General features: G+C 44.8%; 1 protein-coding gene across 1 annotated transcript; it reads left to right on the forward strand.

Moving 5' to 3' along the window:
* The first annotated feature begins 1,011 nt into the window (after positions 1 to 1,011).
* LOC310834248 (aquaporin-5-like) lies at positions 1,012 to 12,005 on the forward strand. The gene is made up of 4 exons (XM_083717796.1): positions 1,012 to 2,945; positions 5,317 to 5,481; positions 8,273 to 8,356; positions 9,996 to 12,005. Exons 1-4 carry the CDS (start codon positions 2,583 to 2,585, stop codon positions 10,170 to 10,172), a joined length of 789 nt encoding a protein of 262 aa, XP_083573922.1. The 5' UTR covers positions 1,012 to 2,582; the 3' UTR covers positions 10,173 to 12,005.
* The last annotated feature ends 302 nt before the right edge of the window (positions 12,006 to 12,307 follow it).

Raw genomic sequence — 12,307 nt, forward strand, 5'->3', positions numbered from 1 at the left:
TTTATCCCATTCCCATAGCCACTCATTCTTTTGGCCCACCTTCTGCAGTCTTCCTGTCTTCTTCCCTCTGCGGAAATCCAGCCTCTCCTGAGCTTCAGTTGTGTGTGTTCCCTCCTTGAAAGCTTCTTGTTGCAGCTTCCTGCCTCCTCTTTCCTTTCCTTTAAATTTCATTTTCCACCTACCTTTCCTTCAGATACTCAGTTGATTCTGGAACTTTCCTTCACCTTCCCTGCCTTTGAGCTCCCTGCCCCTTAGCGTCTCTATATCCAAGGACCTCTTCCCAGCCCTTAGCCTGCCTCTGTTTGGAGTTTTAATCCCAGCCAAACTGACAACTTCTCATTTCCTCACAGAAGCTGAAATGCACATTGTTTGTTTCTCTGATCAGCTGAATATTCTGTGTGGTTAACCAGGTAATCCAAGCAATGTGAGAGGTTTCACTACGCACAAGAGCAATGCAATATAGACAATCATGGGAATGCTTAGGGTCAAACTAGTTCATGAGCATTATCTCCTTCTAAAACAAATTAGCAGCCCTATGCAGTTGCTTTGAAGGATATGGAAGAAGTACTAGGCACACTCAAATCTTCCCTCCTTGCAGTCTCTACAGTCTAAATTGTCTTTCCCTGAATACCTAATTAGTTATGTAGGAGACACCTGAATGTTTTCCCCAGTGCAACTAAAGCAGCAGCCTGCTTTAGATTATTATTATTTATTAAATTTAGGGTTCAGACACTGTTTAGAGAAAGAATTGGACTGGGTCCAAGAAACATGGGGAGTACAACCTTATTGCTCTCTCAGTGGTTTTTGATATGGTTGACCATGGGATTCTTTTGAACTGTTTCTATTTATTATTATTATTATTATTATTATTATTATTATTATTATTATTATTATTCTATACTGCCCTTCTTCTGAGGATCACAGGGTGGTTTACAAGATAGAACACAAAAATGCATAACATAATAGCAAACAAAATAATAACACCCCACACAAGCAAAGTTTAAAAGCACATCATTTGTTTAATTAGCCAAACGTCCAGTAGAAGAAGAATGTTTTCACCTGGTGTCTAAAGATTTGTAATGAAGGTGCCAGGCAAGTCATCCTGGGGAGAGCATTGCACAAAGGGGGAGCCACCACAGAAAAGGCTCCTTCTCATGTTCCCACCCACTGGACCTCTCGTGAAGCAGGCACATGAAGAAGGGCCCCTGGTGATGATGGCAGAGTTTGGTTCTTCTGGGGAGAAGCTATACTTGAGGTGTTGTGGTCCTGAGCCATTTAAGGATTTATAGGTCAAAATCGACACTTTGAATTGGGCCAGTAAACAAATTGGCAGCCAGCGCAGTCAGGTAGATAAAGAGATAGGTGGGTCCTATTCAGAGGACCAACTCTGGGTGCTCTCACCAAATGAAGTGAGGCAGATGGGAGAGAGCCTTCTTGGTGGTGGCACCCCAGTTACTAAACAGTCTCCCCAGAGAGGTTCACCTGGTACTATTCGTATGGTCTTTTCAGTACTAGGCAAAATACCTTTTTAATCATCCAGTCTTTTAAGCAACCTGTGCTTTTATCACCTGTCTCAATTTATGAATTGTGCTTGATGGGCTATTAATAGTTTTGCTCTTTTCTCTTCCAAACAAGAACAAGTGCTGCTTTTGTACTACTTATAGTGTTTTGCATTGTGTGTGTGTTTCTTTTAATTTTTGTGAGCCACCCAGATAACATGTAATACTGGGCAGTTATCCAAATGGTATTAAATAAACAAATGCCCCGGGTTCTGCACTCCTATTGAAACTTTACAGGTTGTAAACTAAACCTCTACACTGCTGATACATTTCACGGCTCTGCAGCAAGTGGCTGCATGTAGGTTTGTACCCATTGTTTTATTTTACCTTCTTTTTTGATAGATAGGAACATAGGGCAAAAGCTGTCACATTTTCTGGAGCAAACTACCAAAAACTCCTAACGATTCAAAAGAAATGCATTCAAGACCTGCGCTGGCATACTGGAGAATCCAGTTCTGCAGAGTTGTCCACAATTATTGCCCGATTACTTTCCACTCTTCAGTCCTGAGAAGGGGGAGGGTGGAATAGTGGCATATTAGAAGCCTAATATCTGAGTGCATTTTTAAAAAATAAAAAAAGCTTAATAGAGATGGAATGCCTTGTGTTACAAACTGAAAGAACAAGAAAAGAGAAGAAAAGAAGGTAAACAGACAAGGTGCTAATCTCTGTGGCATTATGCAATATTGTGGTTATCTAATGACAGCAAGGCTATTCAATAGAAACCCCATTGTCTGAAGGAGAAAAGAAGAAAATCAGCACCAATATTGGAGCCTACAAGAGAGGAAGGTGCAGTTGTTGTCTGAAGATGGAAAGTTTCCAAACTCCACAGGAACAGGAGGGGGAAGAGGAGGACTGGCCACATTTATTGGCTCCACCCATACCTGGAGAGGATCTTTTATTGCAGCACCTGTAGATATATATCTCTCTCTGTATGGCCCAGCACTTTGCTTCACTCCCTTGGCATCCCAGACAGAGCAGAGACTTTCACACCTTCGTTGCCATTCCACCTGCTCCAGTGCAACCATGAGAAAAGAAATTTGCACCATCGCTTTTCTCCGAGCTGTCTTCTGCGAGTTCTTAGCCACGCTGCTCTTCGTCTTCTTCGGTTTGGGCTCAGCCCTGAAATGGCCTTCGGCCTTGCCAAGCGTCCTCCAGATCGCCCTGGCTTTCGGCTTGGCCATTGCCACGATGGTACAGACATTTGGTCCCATCAGCGGCGGCCACGTCAACCCAGCAGTGACCATTGCCTTCTTTGTGGGGAACCAGATCTCTTTCCTCCGGACATTGTTCTATGTTGCAGCCCAGCTGATCGGTGCCATCGCCGGGGCAGGCATACTTTATGGGGTGACTCCTTCTAACGCCCGTGGCAACCTGGCAGTCAACGCGGTAAGTACTTGCTGCGGCTGTGGATTAGATTCGTGATATTGGTGGTTTGGCACCTCGGGCAGGCAAGTGCCCCTCAAAGGGGAACTGGCTTCTCAAGAGATACCTGAACTTAGCCTCTGGAGAGCTTGTGGCACAAGAGATCCCACCAGAGCACATTATGCTGTAGAGTAAGAATAGGCATGGAAGTTTGCTGGTAGGACAGGTTAATTGTGCCTTGTAATTTTCAATGTGGCGTTTCTTCCAAAGGTCTCTCATATCCAAGCGAATGAGTCAGCCAGTCCCAGAGAGAGAGAGAGAGAGAGAGAGAGAGAGAGAGAGAGAGAGAACTATACTTTTTCTTTAACTCCAGCTTTACCACTTGAAGAATGATCTGGGGAGCGGGGCAGATGTGCAGATGTTGGTTCCTTTTAGAGTTGTTGTTTTTCAAAATGATCATAATTTGGAACCATTTCAAACTGTTGATGCTCAGTTGGTGCATGTTGCCTTGCGTCCTCTTGGAAAGGCATTGACTTCTTTCCCACTATTTCCCAATGGATCAATAATTTATAATAACAGTTTATTATTTATACCCTGCCCATCTGGCTGGGTTTCCCACTCCAAAAGCTACTCCTGCAGTCCAGTGGACAGCATTCAGTACTATGCTCAGGGATGTGGGAAGGAAGAGTAAATTAGCTACACACAAGCCCAACAACTGTGAACACAGAGTTTCCCATTTGCTTCCTGTGTGTGAGCATGGATCTCTTCAGATCCCTGTGAAAGGTCAGTTCAGCCCAGGATGAAGCTGAAAGATCCAACAGTCTTCAGCACACTAAACTCTATGCTGGGCTGTGTATTGAATTAAATGGACCATCCGGGAAGGTTTAGAATCCTCATTAGTCCAAGACAGGAAAAGGCACAAGACCAGCTAAGCCAGCAGGAGGAGGATATGGGAAGCACAACATAGTGAAAATTCAGAACACCCTTTGCCAACCTGGTGCTCCCCAGATGTTTTGGACTTCAGCTGCAGCCTGCAGAGCTAATGCTAGGGGATGGGGGGAGTTTTAGTCCAAAGCATCTGTAAGGCATTAGGGCTGGTTGGTTGGCATTGATCTTTCTCGGGAGACAGCAGAAGAGTGCGCCTTCAGGGGTGAAGTCAAACTTGTAGTGCCTGCTGTGGAAAGGGAAGGGAGTCAGTGTTAAAGGCAACTGGAAGTTCCAGGTTTCCATTGTAAGAGCACAAATTTCCTACCAAAGGAAATCAGATTTTTTTACCTACTTGTTCAATGCTGTGCTATAGCTAAGGATCCAGCTAACTTCCCCTTGTTTCCTAAATTTTCACCAGCAACCATTCTTCTGTTCCTATTAAACTTTTAGTTAACATGCAAAGATTGCAAAAGGGAATCTTCCGACTGCTCTGCATTTCAATCTCTCTTGCGTTATCCACATTAACACTGAATTGTAGCTCTGGATTGTTGTCCGTGTAGAAGAGGAAGCTGGAAGGAGAAACATTTGTAATGTAGATAAGCCACCTGCCCACTGTTGCTTTGATATTTGCATTACAAACCTGCCCCCAAAGCAAGAATTACCTTAAACCTCATGTGTGTAAAGATGCAAACTGCCTGACCAGAGTGCTTAAAATCTATCCCCCCCCCCCCCGAATTTCATTGACCAGCAACATACCTATGTAAATCTCAAATGCTTATAGTTCCTTCTAACTCCCCTCTTCTAAATGTAAGCTAGAGACTCATTTAATGGAGCCAGGGAACATTCTTTTAAGGTTGCCTAAAAGAGGATCCTGGTATCTGCTCCTGAATTTTTGCAAATCCCATAGCTTCCCCCTGCATTGTTCTTCAGCAGGTATTAGCTGTTGTAAAGAGCATTTGAAGGAGATAAAGCATTTGCCAAGAGATAATATCTCAGGGCTAGGTTGATGAGGCTGTATGAGAAATCAGTAACAAAAGAGAGATAAATGAAGGAAATAAAAGATGGACAGAGTGATAGACCATTTAAAAAACAATGAATGCCTTGTATAACTCCAACTCCTGTTGCTTCTTAAAGATCCTTTCCTGTCCTATAGAGAGGGGTTTATAATTCCAGTTTAGTTCTGTTGAAGCTCAGTGAGCTGAATTGTTTATTTAGTATTATTAAGCACCACACCTCCAGCAAGCTTGGCAGTGTCCAAGTAGAGAGTGAAATGCAGCTCAGAGGAATGAAATCTAATAGCAACCGTGAAGTCCTATTGCACTTTGGGGTTTGTTGTTTTCTTAACAAGCACCCTTAAGAGTAACCTTTACTTAGTTGGAAGTAGTTTTTCTTGGTTTGAAGCAGGAGTTAGTTCCGGAGATGAATGTGCAAGATTGTAACCGCAGTCTCTGCTCTTCCATCCTGACAGCTCAGCAACAACACAACCGCAGGCCAGGCTGTGGTGGTGGAGATGATCTTAACTTTCATGCTTGTTATGTGCATCTTTGCCTCGACTGACAGCCGCCGGCGCGACCATGTGGGCTCTCCATCCCTGTCCATCGGACTGGCTGTCACTCTGGGCCACCTCGTTGGGGTAAGTGTTTTTCTGCTCAGGTTTTCTTTTAGGAACATGGGGAGCTGTCCGATGTTTTGAGTCAGGCTATTAGTCCACTGAGCTCAGGTTTGTCCAGAAATACTTGGCAGCAGCTCTCCAAGGTGCAGGTGGCAGGGGCTGAACCTGTGACTTTCTGCGTGGAAAACAAAGTGGTGGTACAGAAACAAAAGGAAGGGGGAGATGGAAAGAGTGAAATGCCCCCACATCATGGCAGCCTTGAGTGCTGATCACTTGGGGGGGGCACAGTCACTTGAGCACAGAAAGAATAATAATAATAATAATAATAATAATAATAATAATAATAATAATTATTATTATTATTATTATTTATATCCCGCCCTCTCCAGCCGAAGCCAGGCTGAGAGTGGCTAAAAACAGTAAAAGTAATACAGCATTCTAAAATCAATTCATTCTAAAATCAATTCAAACTCAAATTAATGGCAACCATTGGGCTAGAGTTCTGTGAGGATTGCCAAAGGAGGGGGTCAGGCTGTGCCTTGGCCAAAGGCCTGGTGGAACAGCTCTGTCTAGTCTCTTGTGACAGAGCATTCCACCAGATCGGGGCCACACCCGAAAAAGCCCTGGCTCTGGTTGAGGCCAGCCTAACCTCCCTGTGGCCCGGGACCTCCAAGATGTTTTTGTTTGAAGACCGTAAGGTCCTCCATGGGACATACCAGGAGAGGCGGTCCCATAGGTACAAGAGGCCTAGGCCGTATAGGGCTTTAAAGATTAAAACCAGCACCTTAAACCTGTTCCTGTACTCCACTGGGAGCCAGTGCAGCTGGTATAGCACCGGGTGAATGTGATCCCACAGTGAAGACCCCTTAAGGAGTCTCGCCGCGGCATTCTGCACCCGCTGGAGTTTCTGAGTCAGTCTGAAGGGCAGCCCCATGTAGAGTGAGTTACAATAATCAAGTGTGGCGGTGACCGTTGCGTGGATCACAGTGTCTAGGTCAGGGTGAGAGAGGTAAGGAATCAACTGCTTAGCTTGGCGGAGATGAGAGGGGGGAGCTCCATGCAAAGAATCCTATGGCTTCTGTCATTTCTGCAGTAGGAAGCAGTCTTCATAAAATCAAAGAACTGTAGAGTTGAAAGGGATACCAAGGCTCATCTAGTCCAACCCCCTGCAATGCATGATTCCCAGCTAAAGCATCCATGACAGATGGCCATCCAATCCCTGCTTTAAAAACCCCAAGTCAGACTGTTTCCCTATCTAACCCAGTGTTGTCTGCTCTGACCAGCAATGGCTCTCCAGGGTTTCGGACAGAGAGTATGGGTTGAATCCAATGCTAACCCTACTCAGAGTGGACCCATAGAAATGAACAGACGTGACTAACTTAGGTCTGTCTACTCTGAGCAGGACTAGCTTTGGATACAATCATATTTCTCATCCTTTACTACCGGTACCTTTTTAACTGAAGAAGCCAGGATTGGAAGCAAATACATTTTGCATGCTAAAGGTGTGCTGTACTATAGAGCTATGGCCTGTTTGGGTAGAGCAGAGGCAGGGAACCCATGGCCCTCGTGTAGAGATGCAGCATTCGCATGAAAGTGCTGGTGCACACAAGCAGGATTCCTACCGCACCAAGCATGGCCGGGCTGAGAATCTGATAGCAGCTCCATGGTGTGGGGAATGCTAGAAGGGAGAATTTGCAGGGATTGCCTGACTTTTGCAAAGCAACAACAACAAACCTATGGTTACGTGGAACATACTCAATAAACACACAAAATGGAACCGGCTGTACTTTTGAATAAATAAGGTATACTATTCATGTGTGGGACGCAGGTGGCGCTGTGGGTTAAACCACAGAGCCTAGGACTTGCTGATCAGAAGGTCGGCGGTTTGAATCCCTGCGACGGGGTGAGCTCCCGTTGCTCGGTCCCTGCTCCTGCCAACCTAGCAGTTTGAAAGCACGTCAAAGTGCAAGTAGATAAATAGGTAACGCTCCAGCGGGAAGGTAAACGGCGTTTCCGTGCACTGCTCTGGTTTGCCAGAAGCAGCTTAGTCATGCTGGCCACATGACCTGGAAGCTGTACGCCGGCTCCCTCGGCCAATAAAGCGAGATGAGCGCTGCAACCCGAGTCGGCCATGACTGGACCTAATGGTCAGGGGTCCCTTTACCCTTTACCTTATTCATTGTATCAATTTGTAGATTTCAACAGAAGTCAATGAAAAAAGCAGAAGACTCAGTGGATCAGTTCATTCTCTAGTCAGTTCATGCATAAGGTCCATACATGTAGAAGTATCTATTCCACCTGTCTGTTCAAAGAGTCCAGTAATCCACATGAAGAGTTGTTACAGTTCCACAGAATCCTTTTACAGAGTCTCAGACAAGGATTTCCGGAATATTAGCCTTGTTTCTCCATCCTAGGCTTCATGGCAAAAATGACCGGGAAAATCAGAAACCAGGAAGAGAGAAACTTTAATAAGGAATAGGAAAATTTTACAAATTACCTAAGAGAACACTGTAAACAGCTAAAAGCTTTGACAGGATTTGAGTAATGCTTGTAATGTACTATAAACGAAGGTAAAAATGGACTACTTTAAGAAAAATAGAGAAAATATATGATGCAGTTGAAAAAGATTGAAAATGGAAACCATGGAAGGGTGGAGGGAAGTCCAATGTATCAGGGAATCCTAAATGTTGATGGTTTTGTCTGTTTGAATTTAAATGTGTACTGCAAAACTGAATTTAAAAAAAAGATTATAAACATTGGAATTACAAGATATGTTTAGATGCCTAACGAACACCTCCCCTCTTCTCCACAGATCTATTTTACTGGCTGTTCTATGAATCCTGCCAGGTCTTTTGGACCTGCTGTTGTCATGAAAAGATTCAGCAGTGCTCATTGGGTAAGAAGTTAGAGCTTTTCACTCGGAAGTAAAAGACAGTCACAGGAAATAAGCAGTGAAAACTGACCCTTAGCTGCTGCACGGCTAGGGTTTACTGGATGCAAAACCAAAGTCACACATATTTTAATACAGAAGTATTTCAGTGTAAAAGATAATGCACAGTGGGAATAGACAATGTGGTTCCCTTCAGATGACTACAACTTCCCAAATATTGACCATACTGGCAGAAACTAATGGGAGCTTTAAATTACAAGGCACCATGTTGGGTAACTCTGGTGTGTTTTAGAACTGTGTTGGGCCACCAAATTTCAACAAGAATCGCAATGCCATGAGCACAATGGTGCTGATACATGACTCAGAAATTGGCCACCTTCCCATATATTCTCCTTCGTATTGTAGCTGCATCTGTGGTCCCTAAAATGTGGAGTTGAAATCCAAATAGGATGTGCAGATCGCCAGTCGCCATTTCTGATTCCTTTAAAATGTCTTGACTGTTTTGGCCCAGCCAGGGACCTCCAAATTTGCTGTGAAATTTTGCTTTTGACGAAAGAGAGATTGCACCCTTGAGAAATTATGCAAATTTTAGTAAAATTCCTTTTGATTCCTTTGAAATTCATCAGAAGATCTGCCCAAGCAGGAACCGTGGGGAAATAGCTGTAATGTCTGGCCCCCCAGGTTCAGAGATCACCCATTCCTGTTCTGGGACTGGCCAACCAAAGAGGAAAGGGTTGCTCTCTGTTGCTCCACATGCAACTATCTACTTTGCAGAGCCACATCCCCTTAGGAGTAATCTGTTGGGGGCTGCATGGTGGCAGGGGGCTAGGAAGAAGTCAGCAGTGGGTGGGGCTAGAGCCAAAAGCGAGTGTGTCAACCTCTTTCACTCTCCTACCCTCTCTTCCTTCTTTCTTTCTTTCTTTCTTTCTTTCTTTCTTTCTTTCTTTCTCTTTCTTTCTTTCTTTCTCTCTCTCTCTCTCACCTTTTCATTCTCTCTCTGTCACCCCTTCTCCCTCATTTTCTCTGTGCCACTCCCTTTTTCCTATTTCTCTCTGCCCCTCCACCTCTCTCTCACTATGTGTTATCCGTTCAATCTCTCTCAATTCTGTCTTAGTAGACTGTGTGCAGATAGCTAAGTCAGAATGCATTGTCCTATTTTCCAGGGACAGGCCCAGAGATTTACAGTTTCTGATTTGATCCTGGAATGTCCCGTCTTTTCTTAGGATGTCCCTAATTTCATTGGAGAAATGTTGGATTTATTCGACTCCCAAGCAATCTGAAGTCAGTCCTGTATAGGGAAGTTTTTAAATGTTTAATGTTGTTGTTGTTGATGTTGGAAGCCACTCAGTGTGGCTGGGGCAACCCAGTCAGTTAGGCGAGGTATAAATAGTAAAATTATCATTATTATTAAATAGGACATCCCTATTTTCATTGGAGAAATGTTGGAGGGCATGTGAATGGCTAGCTTGCAAAATGCTTTTGAAATTAGGCCAAGGGCTTGCCTACCTCTGCCCAAACCCATGAGGCATTTCTTGCATGGAAGATATGGCACAAGATTAATCAACCACCTCTACTCTGGCCTCACTGGCACAAGGGAGCCTAAAAGTCTTTGGACAGCTTCTAACTCCTTCCCTTGGTTCCTCAGGTCTTCTGGGTTGGCCCCATCGTCGGAGGCATTGTGGCCTCTCTGCTTTACAACTACCTTCTGATGCCTCATCCAATGAACATGTCAGAGAGGGTCGCCATTGTGAAAGGCACTTACGAGTCGGAAGAAGAGTGGGAAGAGAAAGAGAAAAGCATAGAGATGGCCTCCTGCAAATGAGAACGCTCTGGATGAGAAGGTAGAGAAGACTCAAACACCCCCTGATGCCAAATGAACACTGACCAAATGCCTTGCAATTTAAAGAACCAAGATAGCTGATGCCTGGGGACCGAAGAGGGAATCAGGGGGACATTACTTGTGTAAATAACCATTGTGAGTGTGAGTGTGCATGTGTGTGTGGGTGCATGGGAAGAAGAAAGCTGGAAAATGGATGGTTTGAGCACAGTCCGTTTTGGGAGCAAGGCATTCATTCAAAGTGCCGCACCAAACAAGAATCGTATTGTAACGTCTCAGGACCGGCAAAGACCTGCGAGTGTTCCAGAGTTATGCCTGGCACCTTAGCTTTTGCAACTGTGTGAGGGGTGGGTGTGTTAATAGTTTCTTTAGCAGTTTATATTTCCCTTCCTGATGGGCTGCAGGACAAGTACCCCCAGGTCCACATATACTCTGGGCTTTCAGGGTTTGGGGGCAAAGTTGCCTTGAGCTTGAATTTCCTAGGCTTGGTCCAGCTTCATATATGCAATAATGCTTGCAACTAGCCCTTTTTTGTATGCTTAATAAATCTCCAGCCCACATACACTGTAAATATTCACACGAACCCCTCAGGTCAAAGTTACAGTGGGCTTTATGGAGTGATACATTGGACAGTGAGATGAGAATTCGTGTGAAACACCCCAGCCTTTAAAGAAAAAGACTGCCACATTCACGGAGAAAAGGAAAACACCATCCTGACTCTTGCCTTGCCTTGATCTCCATCTTCCATGGGTTCAAGCAAGCAGCAAAAGGAAGAGAAACAATTTCTAGATCTACTGTATAAAGCACAAGACCCTTTCCTTAGACGGGTGGACATCCTTGCTCCAGCTCGACACTTCTGCCTCTAGTCGGTGTGTGAGAGGATTGCTAGCGTTTGACTAAGTATCAAGAGGTTAAGACCTAGAGGAGGCAGAGCCAGGAGTCGGGATGGGGGAATGGGATTATTAGGAGTGGAGCCAATAAAATCCAGAGGTTTGCTGCTGCGGCTGGTGTTGGCAGAAGTGTCAGACCCAACCTGTGCTTGAAGGGTGAAGGATCTGCACAGGAGATCACATGTGAGAGTATTCTCAATTGCTGCCCCTGAACAAAATCTCCCCTGTGGCTCTGGGCCCTTGCAACTCCTCCTTGCTTGGTCTGAGGAAAGGTGTTGGCCACAGAGGAAACAGGCACAAATGCAGGCTGCTAGCTCAGTCACTCACGCAGCAGTGTGTGAAATGGACCATTTGGCTCAGCTCCTGAGGATAGGAGGTGGGTCACCTTCGGAGTTCAAAACACGTTGCAGGTGCACTAAGTGGGAGAGGAGCAGCTGAATTTCACTTCAAGAAAAAAAAATCAGCTTGAAACAAAAACCTTTCTAGCCGCAAATTCTGGCTGTTGAACAAAATAATTTGGCAACAGAATCAGATTTTAAAACAAATAAACATCACTGAAATGTCTGGGGAGAGTTTTGTTGTTTGCTTGGTTGGCAGCCCAAGGGAAGGTAGTTTGGGATGCTTCATCCAGAGGCGAGCACAGGTATGATGAGGAACTGGACCAAAAGTCAGTCCTCCTGCAGCTGTGGGGGAAATCAGAGATGTGCGAGGAAAATCAATCCAGAAAGAATGATCTGTCCATTGACCCTTTCCAAAGTGTTATATAACTTGAGCTGGGCGGGGAAAGACTGCTGTTTTCTGCATTGGCTGGTGTCTTGCTGAGTTTATTTCCTGTTTAATGCAATTTCATTTATTATTATGAGGGTCTCTGTAATATATTGTATTATTTATTATGAATAAAAAAACAACAAAAAACAGTGCAACAACATCAATGGCTCAGGGATATGTCAATGTGGGTATAGTGGTCCTCACAGAGAACCAGGGAGACTCAATGGTAACCTGTCAGGCTGAGAGAGGGAACATTTTTCAGCTCGGGGCCATGTTTCCTTCTGGACACTTACTGAGGGCCACATGCCAGTGGGTAGGGGGCACAGGCAAAAGTGAGTAGAGCAACAAATGTGAATTTTACCTCTGTGCTGGTGCCAAATGCATTGCTCTGCTTTCCTTTGGACCACATTGGCAAAGCCAAGAGGGCGGTTTGGTCATCTGGGCAGCCCAGGACCTCCATAT

The sequence above is a fragment of the Podarcis gaigeae genome, assembly GCF_964106915.1.
Source record: "Podarcis gaigeae genome assembly, chromosome: 2".
Classification (NCBI taxonomy): domain Eukaryota; kingdom Metazoa; phylum Chordata; class Lepidosauria; order Squamata; family Lacertidae; genus Podarcis; species Podarcis gaigeae.

Excerpts from the sequence above, each read along its gene's own strand:
- LOC310834248 (XM_083717796.1), top strand. The coding sequence starts at position 2,583 with ATGAGAAAAGAAATTTGCACCATCGCTTTTCTCCGAGCTGTCTTCTGC. Across the intron at positions 5,482-8,272 it reads CTCTGGGCCACCTCGTTGGG|ATCTATTTTACTGGCTGTTC; the intron begins GTAAGTGTTTTT and ends TCTTCTCCACAG. Across the intron at positions 8,357-9,995 it reads GATTCAGCAGTGCTCATTGG|GTCTTCTGGGTTGGCCCCAT; the intron begins GTAAGAAGTTAG and ends TTGGTTCCTCAG.